This window comes from Zootoca vivipara, chromosome 9 (assembly GCF_965207765.1).
Source record: "Zootoca vivipara chromosome 9, rZooViv2.hap1.1, whole genome shotgun sequence".
Taxonomy (NCBI): Eukaryota; Metazoa; Chordata; class Lepidosauria; order Squamata; family Lacertidae; genus Zootoca; species Zootoca vivipara.
Window position 1 is genome coordinate 4962575 of NC_142592.1, and position 23934 is coordinate 4986508.

Genomic DNA, 23934 nt, shown 5'->3' on the forward strand with positions numbered 1-23934 from the left:
ACACCAATCAGCTGTTTCGCAAATGCTGATGGGTATGTAGTCTCCCTGGCTCACACTTCCCTATCAAGCAGCTGACCATTTCTAGTTGCCCAACAAGGCTTACATGTGCACATACATTTGAATACAGGTCCCAGTCTTCTTCTTTGGGATCATGGTTATGTGTAATTTAGGATGCCAATAAAGGAAAAGGAAATAGTTCGATTCAGTTATAGGTAAAGCCGAATATTTAATTGTAAAGGAGGTAGTCTAATTGATCACACTTCATATTTTATTACTAATCCATATGTGTTTTGCTAACTCTACCAGGAGGCATTGTTGATAAGGATCTCCGTCGCTACCTCAATTTACGGTTCCAGAAGGGTTCAGTGGATCACGAGCTCCAGCAGATCATCAGAGACAATCTCTACCTCCGAACGGTGCCATGTAAGTCCACGTTTTGTTTTGACATATGAAACTACTGATCCTTATGAATGCAGTGGTAACAGCAACACTAGGTTGCAGATGGGATATTCTGAAAAATTTAGCACCCATCCAGGCTGATGATTATTGAATTTTTGCAAGGAGAGTATCATGAATGAGTAATTTGCAGGCCTTTGCTGGTGTTGAAAATTCTGTTTCATTTTGTAGCTGCAGTAAAGAGAGTATTGCCTGGAGCAAGTAGCTTTATGCTATATAAACAACTAAATATGATCCTCGTATGGATTGCTGACGGAGGCTCTTAATAACTGTAATTTTTGAATGCATAGAATATCATTAGTGATATCATTTGAGAGCCAGAGTAAGATCTACAAGTTTTTAAATGTTGGCAAGAAGAATGCAATTTGGGAAATGTTGAAATTATGTATGTGGAATGATACTTCGTGCAGTTGCACCAGGAACTGTGTTGTTGTTGTTTTTTACATAATCTCAAGTGATTTTCAAAGAAAAATGTTAATGTAACTCTGAAAAAAATGCCAGAAGTGTGAAGAAACTTTTGCTTGCAGAGAGAAAGGTGTAAGAGAATAAGAGACGGCCAAATTAAATGCATCTTGTAATTGTATAGTGCTTAAAAAATAAAAATCAAGGCTGGCTCTTTTGAACCAGCGATGGGTTCTCTATCAGGGTTGTGGTTTTATATTAGAGGGCAATATATGATGGGATGCAGTAATGGGATGCATCCATTTTGAAAGCAGCAATATCATTTTCTTTAGTGAATTTAACTCTTTTATGTTCACCACAAAGTATTAAACAAGACCCTTTTATATTTCAAGGGTTGTTTGTTTTAAAGCAGGAAGTGAAATATCAGACCTGGAAGTGTGTTACCTGGGTCTTGTGTATGATCATAAAAAGTTGTCTGAATGAGTAATGTTGTTGTTTGTTGGAGGTTTGTAAGCTGGCTGTCTCAGAGAAGGCACTGGAAAAAAACATTCTGACAGTAAGAGCTGTTCAGTAGTGGAACAGACTCCCACGAGAGATGGTGGATCTTATTCCTTTGAGGTTTTTAAGCAGAGGTTGGATGGCCATCTGTCATGGATGCTTTAGCTGAGATTCCTGCAGTGCAGTGGGTTGGACTAGATGACCCTTGGGTCCCTTCCAACTCTATGATTCTATGGTTTTATGTGCTGGGAATAAACCTGAGATGGAAATTCTTGTCTCTAGTCTGCTCCTGGGCTACATACTGAGGCCTAGCCACTGTATTCCTGATTAGCTATTGGTTTCCTGACGTGTGTCACAAGCTACAGATATGTAACTTTCAGCAGAGGCCATGTCCATAGTTCACTTGGCAGTGGGTGGAAGTCAGTACTAAGGAGCAGGAGCTACCCTCATTCTCTTTAACTTTTGTACAAAAAAGCCCTTTTCAGATATTTTGTCTGCACGGGTGATCTCCCATGTAGGAGACATAGGCCCTGCTCGTGTTGAGCTTTTACACATGTTCATATGGATGTAAATAAATGCCTCTGCACAACCAGGGACGCTACTTGCATTCAAGAGAAGGATCGTAGCTCCCCCCAGACCTTCTAAATGAGGGAGGATCAGGTACTGAGTGGGTGGGGGTGGGGCTTGTGTCCATGTCCCTACCACACCCACAGTTTAACCCTTTGCGTGTTCTCCTAAAAACACTCCCAAAAATAGGAAGAGAACACACACAGAGTGTTAGTTCAAAACTATTATGTAGTCTCCAGATGGGGATATAATATATTACATGTTTCAGGTGTGTCATAACCAGGGCTTTTTCCAGCCAGAACTCACTGGAACTCAGATGGGCACCATTGCCATTGTAAGAGAACATGGTCATACCTAGCCTTTCTTTGTTCACCAATAGTGCAATTCAATATGTGTCTATTTAGAAGTAAGCTCTAGTGCTGCATAAGATTGCATAAGAGCCAGTGTGGCGTAGTGGTTAGGAGCGGTAGACTCGTAATCTGGGAAGCCTGGTATAGAGCTTCTCCATCTTTGGCTGCACAGAATATAATAAATCTACATTATTCTGATGTCAAACGGCACAGGGAGGTGTGTGATTTTTGTACAGCTGTGTGAAAACCCTAACGAAACAGGAGCTGATTTGTCCGTCAATGAGAGAGACTGTGGAGAGGAAAGTGCATTAATTTCAAAACTAGTCCCCACCATAGATGGCTTGTGAACTGAGCTGGAAAGTACTGTGGTAAAAGCAGAATGGGACAATTCACAAGAAGCTGTGCTAGAAGCTACTACCGTAGGATAGACTTAAAAGGGTGACCAAGAAGTTGTTTATACTGATAAGTAAGGCTGCCAAAACCTGGAGCATCAATCATAACAGATTTCAATTACTGCGATAGTGACGTGAATGGCAATGGCAAGATTTCTAAGTAAGAGTGCATGTTGTTAGAAATGGTGTTAAACCTTTTCTTGCTCCTCAGTTTATCACAAGCTGTAAACCAGAAGCAAATGCTCTAGAGAATCACAGGGCTTTCTTCCAAACCTTTTAAAGTATTTTGGGGCAAAACATTCTCACAGTCTTGGACTTCTAAAATGAAGGTTCAGTTTTATAGATACTGCTGATAAGAATGCTGGTGATAAATTTTACCTGAAATGAAGGGAAATGCAGGGTTTTGTAGAGCGGGCGAGGACAATGTGAGTGTAACATAGGCTCCCATGTTCAAGACTATACTTAGACAATAGCAACTGCTTAAATAATTGCATCCCTTGATTTTAACCACAGGTCATGTTAAACATGCTTCTCTTATGCATTGTGTGTGAACAGTTATAATGGTGTAATACAGTAGATTCATACAGCTTGTCCTATATATTTATTTAAGTGTGTATTGAGGCCAAAGTTGAAATCTGTATTTAATGCTTCATATACTTTTCAGTCAGCTATGAGTGAATGCTGTTTTGATAGGTTCATCAGTAATGGTGTTGAAGTTTCTGGGCTTTACTCCAGATGGCATGGCCTCTGCTAATTTATTTTAAGGGTATATCATATATAAGCAAAAAAAAAAAGCATTTCAGGCATCCCTATGTGTTAATATTTTTTATGTTTTATGATACAATTTGGATGGCTAAGGTAAAACCCTTGAATGGTGGCAGTGGACACAAATAAAATAATCATGTGCAAAGAAAATAGTTGGCGCATGAAAGCATTCCATGCAGTATTGCAAAAGCATTGTAGTGAAGCCTACGAGGGCCGTAGCCACTCGAAATGTAGAGGATTTGTGCATGACCATCAATTTGGGCCTGCAGTGGTCACTGTTCAGTTGTCTTGGGTGTATACGCTGCATTGCTTAACTGGGAATGACGTTCATATGATTTGGCAGTTCCAAATGGGCCGTGTATCCACAGCAACTGCTGGCAGCACATTCCTTGAGCTGCTGCTTTCTTAAAGCTACACACTCTTACACTCAATTATTTGAGGACTTCTCAGCACAGGTGGTGCTGTGGGTTAAACCACAGAGCCTAGGGCTTGACGATCAGAAGGTCGGCGGTTCGAATCCCCACGATGGGGTGAGCTCCGTTGCTCGGTCCCAGCTCCTGCCAACCTAGCAGTTCGAAAGCACGTCAAAATGCAAGTAGATAAATAGGAACCGCTACAACGGGAAGGTAAACGGCGTTTCTATGTGCTGCTCTGGTTCGCCAGAGGCGGCTTTGTCATGCTGGCCACATGACCTGGAAGCTGTACACCGGCTCTCTCGGCCAATAACGCAAGATGAGCGCCGCAACCCCAGAATCGGTCACGACTGGACCTAATGGTCAGGGGTCCCTTTACCTTTACCTCAATCTTACCCAATCACCTGTCTTCCCCATTTGTGAATAAGTTAATGGTGAGGGACTCATTACACATTACACTTACTGTGCTTTATAGATTGAAGCAGTTTCCCCCAAACACAGTTTTGATACCTACAATGAGTCAGGTAGTGAAAGGACTGAAGGGCCACATCCTGCAACTTCTTTGGTCAAGTTCAGCCAATGGGTTACCACCACCACCCTTGCTTCATGCCAGGCATCTCCAAACTGCGGCCCTCCAGATGTTTTGGCCTACAACTCCCATGATCTCCAGCTAACAGGACTAATGGTCAGGGATGATGGGAATTGTAGTCCAAAACATCTGGAGGGCCAAAGTTTGGGGGGGCCTGCTCTATGCAGTTACTATTTACATTTGCTAGAGGTAATTAAATTTGATATGGAGAGCAACCACAAGCATCTTATGCACCTTCTTCATTCTAATGAAGTGCGAACGAAAATGCCTACCCATTAGACAAAAAGGTACAAAACTCTGTCCCTTCCCCTCACCTTACCACCTTGTGCTCTGTAGATAAAAGCATTCTAAGGGTGGCTGTCTGTCAGTAAGGCCCTAGGGGGAAACAACATAAGCAAAATATGTGATTCTATCAATAGTCTTATAGCCACCGGAGTAATATGTAATTTGCTGTGAACATGGGTAGCACAGACAGAATTGAAACTTTATTTTTTGTGTAAACCAATGATTATAAATGTTCTGCTTATATAACCAGCCAAGAAAAGTGAGGTTCTCATGTAAGTCACGTGTTTCACTATTTTCCCAGTGTTTGTCATTCGCCCTTGTCATCTCCCTTGACCATTAAGGTGCAAGATGGTTACATCAATAAGATGTTTATGATATCTAAAATTTAAAAACTAGCCATATCTACTAATATGTCACAGGACTGCCAGGGAGAGGTCTGGAAAGGAGGGAAGGATTGGAGCAAGGTGAAGAGGAGCCTCTAGTCAGTGACAGGCGGGAAGGGAGAGAAGCAGGAGACAAGGAGTTAACGGAAGAACACTCTGAGGCAGAGGGGGTCTCGCAGGGAGACTCAACACCTCTTGAGCAGTTCCGGGACTGAAGGGGAGGGGCTGCCTATTCCCTCTGCACTGGAGCGTAGGGGGTGGAAGCTGCGAGAACAGAGAAGGAGGGTGGGAATACCCAAATTCCTCTGTTGGAGGAAAAGTCATAAACCTAAAGAACTGAATATATCTCTACGTAAGCAGAGGTCTTTCTTGCGGAAAGCTTCCAGAACCCCTTACATAATGTTCTTCTTGCAATGACTTCAGAAGTGTTTGAATTGACAGGTTTGCCAATGCTAATGCCACCCACAAATTATGCCCAGATTTGCGTATATCATAGCTGCTAAGTTATCCCCTTTTTTAAGGGATTTTCCCTTATGCTGAATAGGCTTCCTCGCGAGAAAAGGGAAAACTTGGCAGCTATGGCGTATATGTTGCGCCAAATTCAAATTTGGATCCTCTTTTGTGGGTAGAGCAGAGGGACCATACATAAACCAGGAGCCACAGACACACAGAATGTCAACAGTTGAAGCTTTCCCCACAATAATGTTTTTGTTCGAGAAATAGCTAAACCTGTAAAATTTCTGCCTGTCGCACAGCTGTTAAATGCACAATAAGGCCACAAACAACTCAAGTTCCATTACTGAAGGTATTTCATAAATTGATCTCAGGCTACCAGTGCTACAAACAGTGCAAGACCAAGTGTGTGAGAGAGTGGGGGGTGATCTAAGATTTACAGCAACTAAGGTTCAGATTTTATGCTTGTAGACTCGATAGTAAACTTGGTGGTTTAAAAAACCACCAGTGTATTGTAAGATCATTATTTATTTAAACCACACAACAAGTGTAATAATGTTGCTAGTGCAGGTCAAAAAGTCACCCTTTAATTTCTTTTTTTGAGCAAAAAGGATTTGAGCTGTTGACAAGAATATGTGCATTTAAGTATCTGTGCCAACAGCTGCAATTTATTCTCCTATTTTCTCCCATTGGTAGAAAAGCAATGAATTACCCCCTCACTCATGTTGATGCCATAATTAACTTCCTCTCCAAATGCATTTCTCTAAAACAACACATGAACAGGCTAGTTAGCAATGGTGGGGTTATACTATGTGGTTCTCATTTGCCACTCTATCTCAACCCTCAGCAATATGAGTTTAACGACACTGGGCTGCTTTAAAAGACTCACATAGCTTGCGCTCTCTCAACCACAATGCATTCCCCCTTGCCTTGTGACATGAACTTCAATTGCATTTGCAGTAGCACTGGTGGGAACCTCCGGTTGGCAACTCACCAGCATGTGGGCAGGGATGGAGATATCAGGTCAGCAATCAAGGCTGCCCTTATCTCAGTGCACACCAACCCCCGATGTACAAGCATCCCCCCCCCCACATGCGTGTGACTGTGTACACATGCAACACCAGAAAATAATTTAATAAATCGACTCCAACCCAGAAATGGCAGGAAAGAACTTGTGGGTCATGGGGAGACCCTCCCCAGAGCCCAAAGAGGACGTTAGAAGAGACGGGAGGTGCAGAAGGGCTTCGTTTAGCCTGCTCAGCCTCCCTGCCTAACAGCTGACACGTGGGGTAGCCCTGCTGCCACCACCTCTTTCCTGCATAGCCTCCAACCCAAGCTTCAATTCTAGGTTTTTTTGTTTTGTTATGTGCAGTCTTTTTTGTACAATTGGGAGAGATCAGCAGAGAGGGTGTTGGGAGCCATTTTAGAGGCTGTTCCTTACTTAAGTGATTTTCACTTACGAGTATGGGGTCCAGGGGTCTTCATAAGTTGGGGGGTTGCCTGTACTTTAATTACTAAACTAAAGTTAACCTCCATTCTATCTCTATCATTGCTTCTACATGCCTGCCTCTCTGTGTCTGGTGTGCATAAAATAGGGACTGGAGGCTGACCATGTTTGGAAAAGGAGAAAATTGACATAGGTCCCAACACGCAAAGAGACACAAACAAAGCACTGTTATTCATCCTGGGAGGGAAGTTGTCGTTGTTATCACATTTATTTATAATGCAATGTTCTCCTTCAGTAGAACTGGTATTTATGAACATCTGAGGTAAGTTGGTAGTTGAAACATTTGTAGCTTTCTACATGATGGTTGTTAGAGGACAGCAAAGGTCCTAAAGAAGCCTTGATGAGATAATTAATGTTATCGATTCCTTGAAAGTCAGTGCTAAGGGCAGGTAACGTAAAAGTCTAATAAAGCTTCTGCATCTGGCAGTGATGAGCAACAGCAGTGAAAATAGCACACAAATAGCTTATTAAGCGGCGTAGATGGGAACAAACATTATTGCGCAAGAATTCATTGTATTAGTTTTAAGATATAAATCTGTTAGGGGAATGGATTCAGGCTTAATGGTGGAAGGTTGTCCCAGAGGATCCTGCCACAGATGAGTGTCATTCTGTTTCAGCATGATCTCCTAATAAAGTGCATTAGTAAAGAGTGAATTAGGTCTAACATAAAAGCACGACATTCACACAGAATGGTTCTTTCCAAATCAGAGTTTGTTTGTTTGTCTGTCTGTCTATTTTTGCTTTGGTTTTGATGATTAAACTCTTAGCCTATAACTGCACTACTGGAATAATAATAATAATGTACTGCACTGACCACCTTGGATGAAAGGCAAAAAGTGTGATAAACAAATAAAGAGCTTTTAATCCTCCTTCACCAATTCATGGTTAAGGATGTTCACACAAGCTGTAAAAAATGACTTCTTAAACAAAGGCTGGGTAATAAAGACAGTGCTTTTAATAACTCTCTGTGCTCACATGAAGGGCTTACTAGACAACCGAGTCCCTTACTCGTCTCCTACATTGGTGAAAAGGAATATGTCCCCTTTGAAGTTATGCAACTCAGAGCTTATCTCCTATATAGTTTGGAAAGTTGTTTGTCTCTTTGTTCTTTATGCATTCAGGCGCCTCTTATGACATCATAACGAAATTTCTCATGCTGGTTCCTGAGATCAAGGAGGAGGTTTTTTTCCTATGTTTGGATACCGTTGGATGCCATTTTGAATCAAGATGGTGGACTGAACCTTTCAAAACAGCACTTGATATTTGTTAGTTAAAATTCACTCCAGAGCAATGCCAGTCACTTTCCACTAGGGTTGAATAAAGTCAAGTGAAGACATCTCATGGCCATAACAGATCCATAACTATATCTCCCAAGCATCTTCACTTTCACCTAAAATGATGCAAGAACCACTCCAAATTTGATTAATGTAGCAGCACTGTGGGAGAAGGCTATCTCATTTCCTTCTGTGGTGTTTCCCTGATCTAAAGTCTTCCTTTTCCCCTCCCCTTGACAGAGACGGGCTCAGAGCTATCTTGAAGACACAGGAAAGAGTTTGATGCAAATAATGGAGCAGTTCCTATAGGAGTGATGGTTATGCAAGTGTTTTGCCTAATGAAGTAGGTTTTGTGGAGAGTTTATAAAAGATTTCACTCTGCAAATAGTTAAGATAAGAATCTGGGAATTTTTTTGGGGGGTGGGGTCTTTTTTGGGGTGGGGTTTTTTTTAAAAAAACAACAACTCCAACACTCTCTCTATTTGCTTATGCTGGATCAAAGAAAGATTGTAAGGGAGCTCCATATGTCATAGGAAACAGATTATGTAATGCCTTATAATAGGCTACTTTTGCCTCTTCCAATTATTTAAAGACTTTAGGCAAAGGATTATAGCTGCATTAATTGCACCATGGTTTATTGTGCTCAGACTGTGAAATGAGCACATTTTACCCTTTTTCATTATTAAACATGTGCACCTACATATTATCAACCTAATAATTCTTGATTTCTTATTATGAATAACAAAAAGGATTTAAAGGTTATCCTTTGCTTTTTAATTTTAGCTCTTGGTTTAACTGCCGCGTAAGATGATAACTCATAATCATAGGTTTCTGTTTTGCACAGTGGATATATATATATCTAATGAGAAAGAGAGCTTACTTTCCAAAATATGTTTGAAATCAAAGCAACAAAGGGAATCCTAATTAAGGGAAATGATCTGACTGTGCAATTAGTGTTGAGGAAGTACAGCAAGATAGTACTGATGGGTTGGAAGGAGTAAGATTAAACTGGCACATCACAGCAGATAAGTAGCCAAATCTGGCAGGATACAAATATGCAAAAACTGGAAGCAATGTTGCAGTTCATTAATGCCATTTTGTTTATATCTACAGACAGATACAGTATTGGAGCTCCAAGGTTTGTAAAGTTTGCCACATATTAAACAGATTGTAGACATTAACATGCCTTATCCTAGTGCTAGCGAAAGATTGGATTTGGCTCTAGGTTGCTAGAAGACTTCTCCGGTTTCTTTCTTTCTTTGCTTCTGCAGATAAGACCTGGGCACCTGTGCTTCCTATTTCCATTCCTAATTTCAGTGAGGGCTTCCTATCATTCATAAAATCAAAGAATTGTAGAGGTGGAAGGGATCACAAGGGTCATCTAGTCCAACCCCCTGCAATACTGGAATCTAGAACTCTCAACTTTTTGAAAACTCCAGTTTTTATTCAACAGTGACAACCATGATTATCAGCTCTCCCCCCCCCCTTCCTTCTTGCTGTACGGCACCTAAATCACAGAATCCCACAATAAGTAACATAAAAGCTGCCTGCCAGACTGTTTAAATCTCTGTATTCTTAACACTTTTTTTATCTGGGGTTATAGATCTGAGATGAGAGCTAAGATAAGAGCTGCTACTGTGTTCTAACTCCATTTTTAGTTGAACAGTATCAGATCTGAACTACAAGTGAAATCTGCCAGTGGGCACACTTTAAATCATAGTCATAGTACAAGGAAAATACATACAACAATAGACTAGCTGAGTTTTTATAAGTTAAAACGTTATCTCTATAATACAGATGGCAGCTGCGAAGTTTCAACTTCCTTACAAACATGAACTTTTGTAAGGAAATCATTTCCTATTGCAGTTAAAATACCCACCACCTTGCAGGACATATTCAGGAGAAGGAAAAAACTCTACCTAAATCCATAGTGAAGTCCCTAAGACCATAGCATGGCATCTTATACATCTCCTTCCAGCAACTCCTGCAGCCAATCTGGTGCTTCTCAAATGCAAAAGGAGACCAATGTCTTCTAAATGGTATAAATGCAACCAATAAACTTTATCAAAAGCAGTCTGCTTAGAAGCAATTTTTGTTCCTGTGCTGTTTGACACATTTCAGCCTGGATTTTATCAGCTCTGCAATGCTCCACCTGACTGTACTGCTGGCAGAATCTGCTCTTGGGCCCACCAGGTCCAACACAGGTGTGTCCTTTCGGACCTTCACAGGAGAGCCCTTGAAAGTGATGTGAAATATTGGTCAGTATTCTCTTTTCAGTGTTTTGGCTTTAGCCTGGAAGATATGAATAATAATAGAAAGGATGAGAATATACAGAGTAAGGGGAAAGGGGAGAATTTATTAGTGAGAACACAACCCTTCCTTTGACTAGTAGAATCAAGTCTCCTTAGCTGCCTTCTAGAAAAACTGTCTAAAAGAACCATCTAGCTCTGTAGTTTTTTTTGGGGGGGGAGTCCATCCTACATTCTTCTGTGGAATATTTCAGAGTATGAAATAGCATTGCCTTATAATTCTCCTAGAATAATAAGGGAGAGCTGCAAAACTGTTGCCTTGCTGAAAACAACATGTGGGGAGGTGGATAGGGTTTTTCTTTGGAAGAGCAGCTGTGTTTGTGCATGACACAAAGCTATAAACTATGACTTTGTCATTAACAAATCCTCCTGTGCGAGAGTTACATACTGGCACATGCAGCCCAATTGCTTCTTCTTTGCTCCCAGCTTAGTGAAGCTGGGAAACAAACCATGGAGTGGCTGGCTTAGTGTTACATCTGAACTGGCACTCCTGGCTTACTTGCCTTCCAACCAACAAACAATGGATCAGACAGCCAAGAAGAAACCTTGCGTACAGATTGTGGGTTTTTTTGAGAGAAACAACCCATGAGTGTTAGTCCAGACATAACACTCAGCCAGGCACTCTATAGTTTGTTTCCCTGCTTATGTAATGGAAGAGTGAAATAGGAGGGATTGGACTGCATGCACCAGCACCCAGCTCATGCACAGGAGAATTTGCCTAACCATAGTTTATAGTGTATCATTCAAATCAAAATTTATTAAACGGTCACAGACCAAATCAACTCATACAGCTATTCAACAAAGGATAACACAGAAATAAACAGAGGACAATTTCAATACAAATTAGGCCATAACAACACTTTAAAATTAAAGGACATAGATAAAATTAGATATTCGCATTCGCCTGCGTATTGACATTGGAAAGCTCTTGTTTCCTGCGTCTGATAGCAGAGACACAGAATTTGGCAACATTGATTGTAATTTCAGGGACCTTGTCTTCTACCAAGGCTCTCAGACGTTGGGATTCTGGTTCATTTTTAAGCTTTTGTAAGGCTGGGGTGATAAAGGTCAGGTGTAGATCCTCGTAGAGACTGCAGTGCAGCAACACATGCAAATTTGTTTCCACTTCCGATGAGCCACATGGGCAAACACATGACTCATACGGTTTACCCTCATATCTACCCAGCAACAGTGCAGAGGGCAACACGTTAAATCTGACCAAAGTAAAGGAATGTCTATACTTGGGTATTTGCAGTTTTGCCAGGTAATTTGCGGGTGAGAACCCTCTCCCAAGATCTCTTATTGTGACATGTTTGTCCATTTTGCCCATATGGCACTGCAGCTCTACGTCCCTAATACGTTGAAGCAGTTGGCTTCTGGCTCTCTCGTATCCTGCCGCAATCAAGATCTGCGGAGAAAATCCCAAGCTTCTTATCTTTTTGAACAGGGAGACTTTCCAGTTAGAATGATAGGTGTCTAACAATGTTAAAGGTGCCAACCCAGCCGGGATAGTGTATCATTGAGTACAAATGTTACCAGTGAGAAGCGATCTAGCTGATTTCTCACAGCACATTGAGTGATATCCAACATTAGTTATACTCAGAGTATTCAGTCCAATGATTTCAATCAGTCTACTATAAGTATGGCTAACATAGCATGTCAGCGATTATGTAGTTATTCTGGATTTGTCTTAGAGCAGCTGTTTTCAAGCTTTGTAAATTTGTGAGGATATATTTGTATTTATATACATACACACACACACACACACACACACACACATATATATATATATATATATACACACACACACACACACACACACACACACACACACACATTAGATATGCATTTCTATTCAGTTATATGGGAAAGCACACCTTCCCATATTGACATGATGAACATGATGAACATATCGTTACTCACCACTGATGTGTATCACCAGTTAAGATGGCAAGAGAGTGAAAACTGGCTTCCTGGGCATAGACTAAGTCAACTAACAGTTTTAGTTGTACATATTTCATAAACGAGGAGAAATGTAATTTTTTTTCAGTATGACATGTAAGTAAAGTTTGAATCATAACCTTTTAAAAACCTAATACTTTAAAACCTAGAAATGCACATGCAACATTTTGAAAGAATATAGGTCATAAGAACAGATCAGAAATGTGAAATATAAACACTTGCTTTTCCCCTTCTGCTTTTAAGATAAAAATAAACCTTGCCTTGTATTTCCAGCTTTAAAAACAAAAAAACCCTAGGAACTCATTCATCATTTTCAAACATTTTCAGATGTTTCTGGCTTATTTTTTCAAATATGAGTGGCAGAGACTTCTCAAATGAATTCCATCCAAAGGTCTAAATCTATCTCCACTAGTATTAATTATGGTGAAAGCTAGGTCAGATTCACTTGGTTTATATTACACAGAAAATATTTATTATTATTTATTTTCTTGAATTTGAACTGTTTCATTTATTGTAAGACCTGCATGAGGATTTCAGGAAGACATCAGCAATATGTGGAACTGCTGGAGTCAGAGGGCTTGGTATATATGTGCAAGTATATTTTTAAAATCAAAGCCTGAACTTCAAGTATCAAATAATAGGTAAGGCAGTGGGGAAAGAATATAGGTCAGTATAAAAAGTGAGTTACTTACGTTGGAGTTTGGTACAGAAATAATAATTTGGTAAGACTGCTAGCTGAAAGAATAAAGAAATTTAAAGCTTATTACTTTAATGCAAACAAATCCATTCTTAGTACAGGCTTTCATGTGGCAAAAAAGGGAGTCAAGAGGCTAACACACACACATGCTTGCTCACACAAACTGAACTTGGAGAAGAAGCAGGATGGAAGTAAACCTGAAAAGGAAGTGATCTACTTAATGAACTAGCTAGGTCCTTCCCCCAGGCCCCTACCCCAAGTTCCAGGATTCCCCCCCCCCCTGCATTTGGCAACCTTACCATTGTTATCAATTACAGGACTTGACATCAAAACAGCAGTTTCACTTAGCCTTAACGTTCTCTTCTCCTACCAAACTAATTTTGATACCCCTTAATTCTGTTTTATTCACATAATCGATGCCTGCACCAGCCCTTCCCCGCACGCAAACCACCACATGGTTCATATGGGAAGGTTCCATGGCTCAGTGGTTGTTAGCCTAGGTTCAACCCATCTCTAGTTAAAACAATATTGAATAGCAGATGCTCAGAAAGACCACTCCCCAAGACTCCAGAGAGCTGCTGCCCATCAGAAGAGACCATACTGGGCTAGATGGGCAAAATAGCATGAACTGGTACAAAGCAATTTCCTGTGCTCCTTCCAACCTACCAACAATTCATGACTGATTGGATGTCTTCCTGTTGGTAAGTCACAGTTGTGCATGCCTGAGCTCTTCACAGTTTTATGTCTTTATTCTTAAATGTATGGGTATGTGTGATGCAGCTGATCACCCTTTTCTGCTAAAGATACTCCTTCGGTGCTTGAACTTGTTTATGTTTCTTCCTACATTTTTCTTTTCACGTTGACATATCTTGTATGTTGTCAGTAGTACATCAAGCTAACTGGTTTTCTCCATTTTGCTCCCACAATCCTCACAGCAGCATGTCGGCATCTTGAGTTTTATGCTCTTTAATCACTCCCCAAAGTGCAGCTGAAGCAGGAATTAATTTGATTCCTTTTTGCCCCTGCTTGCATTTTGTTAAAATAGTATAACAACTTTTCAGTTTCCCCTGGACACTGCTATAATGTTTGTAACATCTTAATTTCCTTTCACTCTAAATTCCTTGTGGCGTCTTTAAGGATGCGTTGTACACAAGAGCAGTGATACTTCAAAGCTGAAACAGCCGCAGATCAATTTAGTCAGGTCCGTTAAATTAAAGAAAGAACACAAAACACTTCATGCTGCTGGCCAGGAGGATTAATAAAAGTGCAAGATTATACTGAAGAGGAGACATGAATAATTCTTAGAAATGACTCCTAGCCTTCGTGATTCAGAAGCAGTTTTCAAAAGTGTTTAAATATTTTTCATGTGCTTTATTTCTTTGTCCTCAATCTTGCATTAGCATACAATCAGAGCTCCATTTGTTTTGATCACTTACTAAATTGTTTTGATTGGCCCACTTGCCCAGTGTTGAGTATGATTCTGACTCTGATTGCTCACAGTTCTTTTTTCTGTTGTTTAGGGGATGGGTTTGTGATTGGGTTTGGATGTGGGGACGTAGTTCAACATAACACTCTCTATGCCCAACTAACTTACTACATAAGATGATGGTTGTGGAGTTGACGTGCTGTTGAGAAGACCCTGAAAACAGGATAGGATACAAATAGCCCCTTTTCTTTTCTGCAAAGTTGTTTGCTTCCCATGCTGGGTGAGGAGAAAGAGAAGCCCCAGATTTAACTGCTCTAGTCCTCTGATTTTGTATGGAAGAGAGAGATTCGAACCGCCGACCTTCTGATCAGCAAACCCAGGAGGCTCAGTGGTTTAACCCACAGCGCCACCTGCGTCCCGTGTGTAGCATACTTAAACCGAGGTACCACTGTATAAAGAACACACTAACTTTCCACATCATATGTGTAGCCATTATTAATAAATACATTTTATGTATTTATGACAAGATGGTAGTCCTGTAGCTGCCTGAGTATGTGTGTAGCACAGTGCTAGTCGCTTTTTGAACATCTAAAGAGCCTTCCATCTTGACACCTTTGAACCTTCTGATCAGGATGCATATATCTGGGACATCTTAACTGGGTTGTGTGTCCCAACAAGGCATTATGAACTGCATTGCACTACTCATGTCCAACTTCTGTTTCTCAACCAGGTTTATTTCCTTTCTGGCTCTTTCTAGTTAGCTGTATGTTTGGCCTGGGCGCCTGGTAATTGTAGAGTTCTTCCCGCTCCCCCCCCCCCAGTTGCTTTCAGGGTTACCTATCGCCACTACATAGAAGGGCCATTATACTTCCTCTGTACAGTTTTACCCTTGCTCTTCCAACAACAATCCTTTAATCCTTTATTTTAAACATAATGGTGTTTTTTCAATGATTGTTTTCAAATACATGTCAAAAACAACCACCTGTGGCTTAGTTGGGGTTAATGCCAGGGTTAAAGGGTATTTGTTTGTTTGTTTGTTTGTTTATTGGCTGTATGAGAATTAGTTGGTGGGGAGTAGTGGAGAGAAGCAAACAAGTAAGATAGCCGGGGTGGTTGGGGGTTTGAGATAGCAAATCTCGAGTTTACTGTTCAAGATCTGTTTTAAATGGGATGAAATGCTCCCAGATTAGATTGTGATGGCACTGTGCCCATTAAGTAAGAGAGATCTGTAGTGCAGACATTGGCAGAATATCAAGTGTCTGTAGCTGAAGGTGTGAATGAGGAAGACTTCCTGCTGCTCTGTTTCCCAATAGAATGGAGGCAATACTCCTTGATGTAGGGCTAAAAGAGAAATCAGTGCTGCTTCACAAGAGGTCATTGAATGTCTGAGCAGATATTCTCACTAAGGCACACAATTTCACAGTGTTCGTAGATAGAAAATATTTTGCCAGGTGTTTTATCTTTGAAAAGTCAGAGCCATTGGGAACAGCTGGTGCCAGCACTGAAGCTTCAATTCTCCTTGAAATTCTGGAATTATCTTTTGTCCTGTTTCATATTATTCTCTCCATCTTCATATACTGTACACACATAATAGGAGACCACAAATTAATGCTCTTTCCTCTAACCCCCCTTTCAACTGGACACTCTTAAAATTCATTTCTTTGTAATTCTGTTAATCTGAACCACAGTGCATGAAAGATACAAAGTAATACATATTTCCTATAAGTAAAGTATTAGGGGCATATTTATGGAAGTGTTTCATGATTTTTATAATATGCATTAAATGAAAATGATGATGATAATGATGATGATGATGATGATGATAATAATAATAATAATAATAAAGCTTGGTTTAGAAGTAAGTATAAATTGCAACCTTCACAATAAATGAGAGATGAGTTGCCTTTGGCTCTACGTCATTTGTCACCTATAGCAGTCATTCCAACAGGTTACCTGAACTGTTTCCATCCAGGTTTATCATTATAACAACCATAGCTTTAAAAACTTCCTCCTACACCCTCATTTTCCCTCTCAATCACCTTTGCCTTGTGTGTTGTGCCTTTTAGACTGTAAGTCCTGAGGGGAGGGGCTATCTTCTTTGGAACTGATCCATAAACAGCTCTGGGAGCCATGTTGGTTGAATAGTAGATTGAAAAGCTTCAAATAAATAAAATAATATCTAAGCTGTGAAATAAAATTTGAAATTATGCTGTCAATATGCTCTACAATAGGGACAAATGGAAGGTTCTGCACTTAGGCAGGAAGAACAAGATAAACAAATATAAAATGGGGGATACCTGGCTTACTGGCAGTACATGTGAAAATGAGCTAGGGGTCTTGGTGGACCACAGACTTAACAGTGTGATGCAGCAGCAAAGAAAAAGGCTAATGCTATTCCAGGCTGCATAAACAGAAGTATATAGATCAAGAGAAGTAATAGTACCACTCCATTCTTCCTTAGTCAGACCCCACCTGGAATACTGTGTCCGATTCTGAGCACTACAGTTTAAGAAAGATGTTGACAAGCTGGAATGTGTGCAGAGGATGGCAACCAAGATGATCAAGGGTCTGGAAACTAAGCCTTGTGAGGAGCACTTGAAGGAGCTGGTAATGTTTAGCATGGAAAAGAGGAGACTGAGGAGATATGTTAGCCATCTTCAAATCTCTTAAGGTCTGTCACATGGAGGAGAGAACAAGCTTGTTTTCTCCTGCAAGGCAATGGGTTCAAGTTGCAAGAAAAGAGATTCTGACTAAACATACGGAAAAACTCTGACAGTAAGAGCTGTTCAAAAGTCAGTCTCCCTCGGGAGGTTGTGTACTCTCCTTCCTTGGAGGTTTTTAAGCAGAGATTGGATGGCCATCTGTCATGGATGCTTTAGCTGAGATTTCTGCATTGCAAGCAAAGTGGATCGATCAGAGGAGGGATGATTTTTGAGATAGTACCAAATTCAGCAATCCAGCAAAGTGGGTTCAAATATATCACCATAATCATAGTGCGTAACAGTAAATAATACATATTTGTCTAATTTGTTCCAAGGCCAGGGCTGTTTAGCCTGAACTCACTGGAACTCAATATAAATGTTACTTGGTAATAGTATTATACATAACAGTATTCAGGTAACATGAAAACTAAAAGTTTCTGTAATTTTGAAGAGTAACATTTTAAACTTGCTGTACTCTAATGTTATGCTTTGCTTGTGAAGGTCACAAAAATATTGTCATTACAAAATAAGTAATGATACATATCTTATCATAATAGGCATCGGTAACTCAAGAAAATGGTATTTGTATTGTAACAATATGCCTTGAGAAATTCATAATAATTAAAGGTTCTGTCAGCTTCTTGGCAAAGGATTTTGTCACTTTACAGAAGAATAGCATTTTTTCTCTGTAGAATGAAATCTTGTGTATAATACAGAACCTCAGGGAACAAATATTGTGCTATGCAATATTTACTACTTTGGCCTTGAAAGCACACTGAGCTAGGAAAAATGGTGTCAGATGCTTGTGGCAGTACCATTAAGCTCATGTTTTCATGTCTGCTGACTTGTCCCTCTGGAGAACTTAATTGTTTTTGGAAAGCAAAATCAAAGTTCTAGGTTCAGTGAAGACTGCACTCTCAAAGCAGGGTCTGCTTTTAATCCATGCACGGGGAGACAACAAACTCAATCTAGATAAGACTGAGGCACTGCTCCTGGGCAGTTCCTTAGACCAAATGGATGGGAGGTTGCCTGCTCTTGATGGGGCTACGCCCCCTCTGAAGTACCGGTAGATACACAACTGGGGAGGAGTACGGCTCAGTGATGTGGAGTGCCTTGCACCAGCTTCGTCAAGTAGCTCAGCTGTGCTGCTATCTGGACAGGGATACCCTAACTTCTGTTGTCTATGCTCTGGTAGCATCTAGGTTAGATGTGTTATATGTGGAGCTGCTTCTGAAGATGGTTCAGAAACTTCAGCTGGTGCAGAATTCAGTGGTAAGGTTTCTCACTGGGGCAATATGGTTTGAGCATTTTAGATTGATCCTGGCTTGAATGCACAGACTGCAAATTAGTTTCTGGGTGCAATTCTGGGACCTATAGAGCTTTAAATAGTTCAAGACTCAAGGACTCCATATGAACTGACCTGGTCACTGTGATCATCATCTGAGGCTCTTCTTTGTGTGCCCCCTCCAGGAGAGGCCTGGAGAGCAGCAACATGAGAATTCCCTGTTTGTGGAATGTTCTCTCCAGGGAGGCTCACCTGTGCCTATGTTATGTATATTTAGGTGCTAGGTGAAAAATGTTTCACTATAACCAGGCCTTTGATTGACTGAACATTCAGTGGCTTGCTTCTTTCCCAATTGTTTCTTTTCCTAACAATTAAAAATCAAGTAGAGACTTTTTCTTAATCATTTAAATTATTATTTTTTGAAGCCAAAAAACAAAACTCTAGATGAAATTGCATGGAATTTGGCAGGCTTAATGCAATGTGGAGGAGCTCCTTTTCCTGCAAATTTCATGCACTTATGTGAAAAGGGAAAGGGTAAAGTGATAATCAATGGGACAGATGAATCAAATCAGAATAATAAATAACAAATCAAAGAGGAATGATGCAGAGCAGATCCAAAACAGATTGGGATGCTTCCATCCACCGCAGATAAAAGGTGAATCTTGTGGTTATTGCACATACCTAGGAGAAACCACTGTAGCTGTCTTAGTGCAGCTGTAACATCTGCACATATTTTTAGCCTCCGTATGTTAGTGCCATCAGCAAAATTCTGGACTACTTTTGAAATCAAAAGTACCTTTGCCTGATTCATGCCATTAACAATGCTTATCTAAACCACAGATTTGTATAGTTTATGCTTCCTGATTGATAAAATCCACAATACTGTACTGTTGCCTGAACATTGAAACAAGCCAATATTACTACAAACTCTGTAGTTTATTAGAAATTTCTCAATGAGAAGCACAGTAACAACAGATAAACTGTCTGCCATTATTGATCTGCCCTTATTGTTCTTTCCTTGCAATGCATTGCCACAGAGGCATTTTGGATATGTTTTGGGACATACGCTAAATCCACACAGGATAACAGCAAATGATTTGAAATTGCATCCTAGGAATCTTCTGCAACATGCTGAAATTTGAGACCAGGTGTTTATGGATTAACAGCAGACAAACTACTAAAATAAGCAAAACCATTAATCAGTTCATTATAATGGATAGCATTGCAAGCTGATGTCTTTGCATCTATCATTTATCATCCATCTATCTATCTGTCTATCTCTCTATCTATCTATCATCTATCACCTCTCTCTCCCTCCCTCCCCTGTCAGTTTAATAAGTTATGCATTACATCTCTGTATATGTCTACTCAGAAATAAGCCTCACTCAACTCAAATTTGCTTAATCCCAGGTAAATGGTTAAAAAATTGCATTCTTGGGCTATTCCACAAACATAATGCATGGTATAGCATTTTTTTAGAAGCAAGTTTTTGCTCAATTTACATGTAAGAAAACAGGGCCATTCTATGAACTTCATCCAGAAACCATGGGTGATGCACTGAGCTCCTACAGACTCAAGTTTAGAGTCTGTTTGGCAGTTATGAAGCAAAGTGGGGAATGGCAGGAAACATATGGTTTTTGTGGGGGAAGCAAACCACAAGCCTAGATTAAGATGCAACATTAAATCAAACCATGGTTTAGCTCCAGGTAACATGGTGGCAGCAGGACTAGGGGAGTAATGCGTGTTTGCTCATTCATGCTAAGACATGGCTTGGCTTTGTGTTATGTTGGAACCGGGTATGTGAATTGTGTGTGTATTCCTCTGATTTCCTAGGGTGAGAAATAGCTTTCAAAGTTGTGTTGGGTTGAAAATAACTCTGCATGATAATAATCTGTTTTCATTTCTGTAATGTCAAATTAAGCAACTAAACATCAGCACACATTAACAGTCTAATAGTTGAGTATTTTATGGAGTCTTGCTGCTTGTGAAACACAGTTATGCCACATTACAAAAACGCAGTCTTCTATCCATTTTCATGTCACCACTAACAACTTAACCACCAACAACTTCAAAACATCTAACGTATCATTCCTGGTGGACCTAGTTAAATGGGGGACGGGAATATAAATGTGTCTTGGAATCTCACATTTTTATTGGCTGTCAAATATAGAGATACCTGGTAATTTTTTTTGCAGCGGTCAGCAGTAAGATATTTCAGGTGATATGCAAAGCATCTCCCTTGGGCACATTAACGAAAATACTTGGCATCTCAGCCACTTCATTGCTCAAGCATGACAGCTGAAGAAAAGGTTTCAGAAAGAGGAAAGTAAATCCATCACTCTGTAGAAACATTTGGCTTTAAAGGTGAATTGTTTGCTTTGTGATGGCTTACAGCGAATTCTGTTATTCAATAGGGTTTTTTATTTAAATCCAAGATTTGATTGATTGATTAGGTTATACCTAGCCATTATAAAACTCTGCTACTCATCACAAACAAAGTGCTTCTTTTGTCAACTGCCCTGATGCTTAAAATAAATTTACAGCAACATTGATTATTTTGTTTCAGCAAGCCCTTCTGCCCTGTTGTATCCTATACAGCTTGTAATTGGCCCATATGTGAGTAGTCCATAATAATAATAATAATAATAATAATAATAATAATAATAATAATAATTTATTATTTATACCCCGCCCATCTGGCCGGGTTCCCCCAGCCACTCTGGGCGGCTTCCAACAAAACAGAAATTCTAAAATACAGAAAATCCATCAAACATTAAAATACAGAAATCCACCACACATTAAAAGCTTCCCTAAACAGGACTGCCTTGAGATGCCTTCTAAAGGTCTGGTAATTGTTGTTCTCTTTGGCCTCTAGTGGGAGGGCATTCCACAGGGTGGGTGCCACTACCGAGAAGGCCCTCTGCCTGGTTCCCTGTAACTTGGCTTCTCGTAGTGAGGGAACCGCCAGAAGGCCCTCGGAGCTGGACCTCAGTGTCCGGGCAGAACGATGGGGGTGGAGACGCTCCTTCAGGTATACCGGACCGAGGCCATTTAGGGCTTTAAAGGTCAACACCAACACTTTGAATTGTGCTCGGAAACGTACTGGGAGCCAATGTAGGTCTTTCAGGACCGGTGTTATGTGGTCTCGGCGGTCAATTACTCCAGGCAGCAGAGATCAACTCAGCAGGGCGTGATTAGGAGAATGCCACAAAAATGGGGTGGGGTTATCCTTGAAAATTGTTAAAACTATGGTAAATGTCCAAACCAGACCCATGTGTCCTATTGACCGCTGGCTCTAGGAAGCACAGGCTTTTCTGTGCAATAAAATAGAAAAGTCGATGGAAGTGGCTTAAGTGTTGTAGGGTACTGCAAAAGACTGAAATGTCCAAATGTGATCCTACCAGCAGTTTTAATTATATGGGGTGCAGTGCAGCAGAACCACTTACACAAAACAAGAACATAAGCAAAGCAGTACGCTTAACACAGCAAATCAGTTTAACTGAACAGTTATTATATTTCCAGATATGTGCTGAACTTAATAAAATATATGATTTCCTGAATGTTGTAAAACATAATGTGCTGCTTTGTAAATATTGTAATATAATCACCATATTTTAAAATGTTCCGATTGGGCTGAGCTGCAAAAAGCCAACTCTCCAAATATGTTGAAACATATCATGCAGAAATTTGAAAGATGTAGAATATTTTCTTTAGAGCAAAAGGCCTCCAGAATAGATGTTAATATCGATTAATTTTTTGCATAGCTAAGTGGGGTTGTTGTTATTTTCTAGTGTCCTGAAACAGTTTAACTTAGTTCATGTGACATGCTTCAAAATTACAGCTTTATATTTTTTTTAAAATAGACAGCTAATTTTATTTAGGGTTGCTGAGAAAGTATGTAAAAGGATAAAATGATGTTTTCTCTTTAAGTTATTGTAACAAGCCACTAAATACCACTGAGTATCGAACTTGTTTCTGTAGTGATTTCTCATAGCGACTGCTTCCTATCCTTCTGCCTTCTCCAAATGTTCATTATGTAGCACAGAAAAGGCTGTCTTTCACAATATGCTACATTGTAATCCATAGTGAAACTCCCATCCCCTCCTCTTCCCAAGATCAGGAGTTCTGTTGCACTTTCTATTGAAAAACATCTTGGTTTTGTGTTCTCTGTAAACCAGCAATCCTGGCATGGAACAAAACTTGGTTAGTTGATGCGCAACTAACCATTGTTTGCATCTGTATTCTGATTGCCCCAGTCAATAGAGAGAACTGACTGAACACTACCTGAACAGATGCAATGGAGACTGAAAAATCATTTATATCTTTTTTTTAAAGACAACCCATGGGAAAAGCTGTCAAAGCAGTTGAGGAGGGTGGGCCATGTGCATTAGACCAGTGTTTCCCAACCAGTGTGCCTACAGATGTTTTGGGACTACAACTCCCATCATCCCTAGCTAGCAAGACCAGTGGTCAGGAATGATGGGAGTTGTAGTCCCAAAACATCTGGAGGCACACTGGTTGGGAAACACTGCATTAGACATCCTAGTGATTTAATGTGTGGAGGACTCATTTGATGCTATTTGCATAGCATGTCCCAACCTCCACATCACTCAGTGGCACTTCATAAATGTTTCACCTGGGCCAGTTGGAGTACTTAGAATTATAATGTTGGTATGTAAAATGCTTGCTAACAAACACATCCAACATTTCCCCCCCCCTACACTTATACTATGAGCATGGTTTATGGTGCATTTTCTCAAAATGTTTCTGGTTTGCCTGAAGGTGATTCTAACATAATGATCTCCACTTGACTTAGCAACTGGAACCAATGATAGCACATTCCCACTGCAGGCCTTGCATCTGGAAGATAATGAGGCTTGTTTTTGGAGGAGGAATAGCTGAGCAATGACTTGAAATCTCCAGTTTTTTAGAACATCTGTGGATCCTGGCAAGGAACTCCATGAAAGTGGGGTGTTTTTTAAATGCATATTTTGAAGCCAGCTAATCAGATAAAAACATCAATATCCTCAGAGTCTCCATGGGGGGGTATCAAGAGTTAATGGTCTTTGAATGTCAAGAGAGATGCTAAATAAAAAAATTCCTTCAGTAGCACCTTAAAGACCAACTAAGTTTTTATTTTGGTATGAGCTTTCGTGTGCATGCACACTTCTTCAGATACTAATTGTTAAGGAAGTCTGCAGTGATTGCCAACGTTTAAA

At 40.2% G+C, this 23934-nt stretch overlaps 1 protein-coding gene across 4 annotated transcripts in view; it reads left to right on the plus strand.

Moving 5' to 3' along the window:
* Nucleotides 1–23934, plus strand: part of MAGI2 (membrane associated guanylate kinase, WW and PDZ domain containing 2) — a 598953-nt gene that overhangs the window by 132565 nt on the left and 442454 nt on the right. For all 4 annotated transcript variants that reach the window (XM_088676955.1, XM_088676957.1, XM_088676954.1 and 1 more), the window contains one exon: nt 307–423. In XM_088676955.1, coding sequence (XP_088533081.1) covers nt 307–423 — 117 coding nt within the window. The remainder of the gene's footprint in view (nt 1–306; nt 424–23934) is intronic.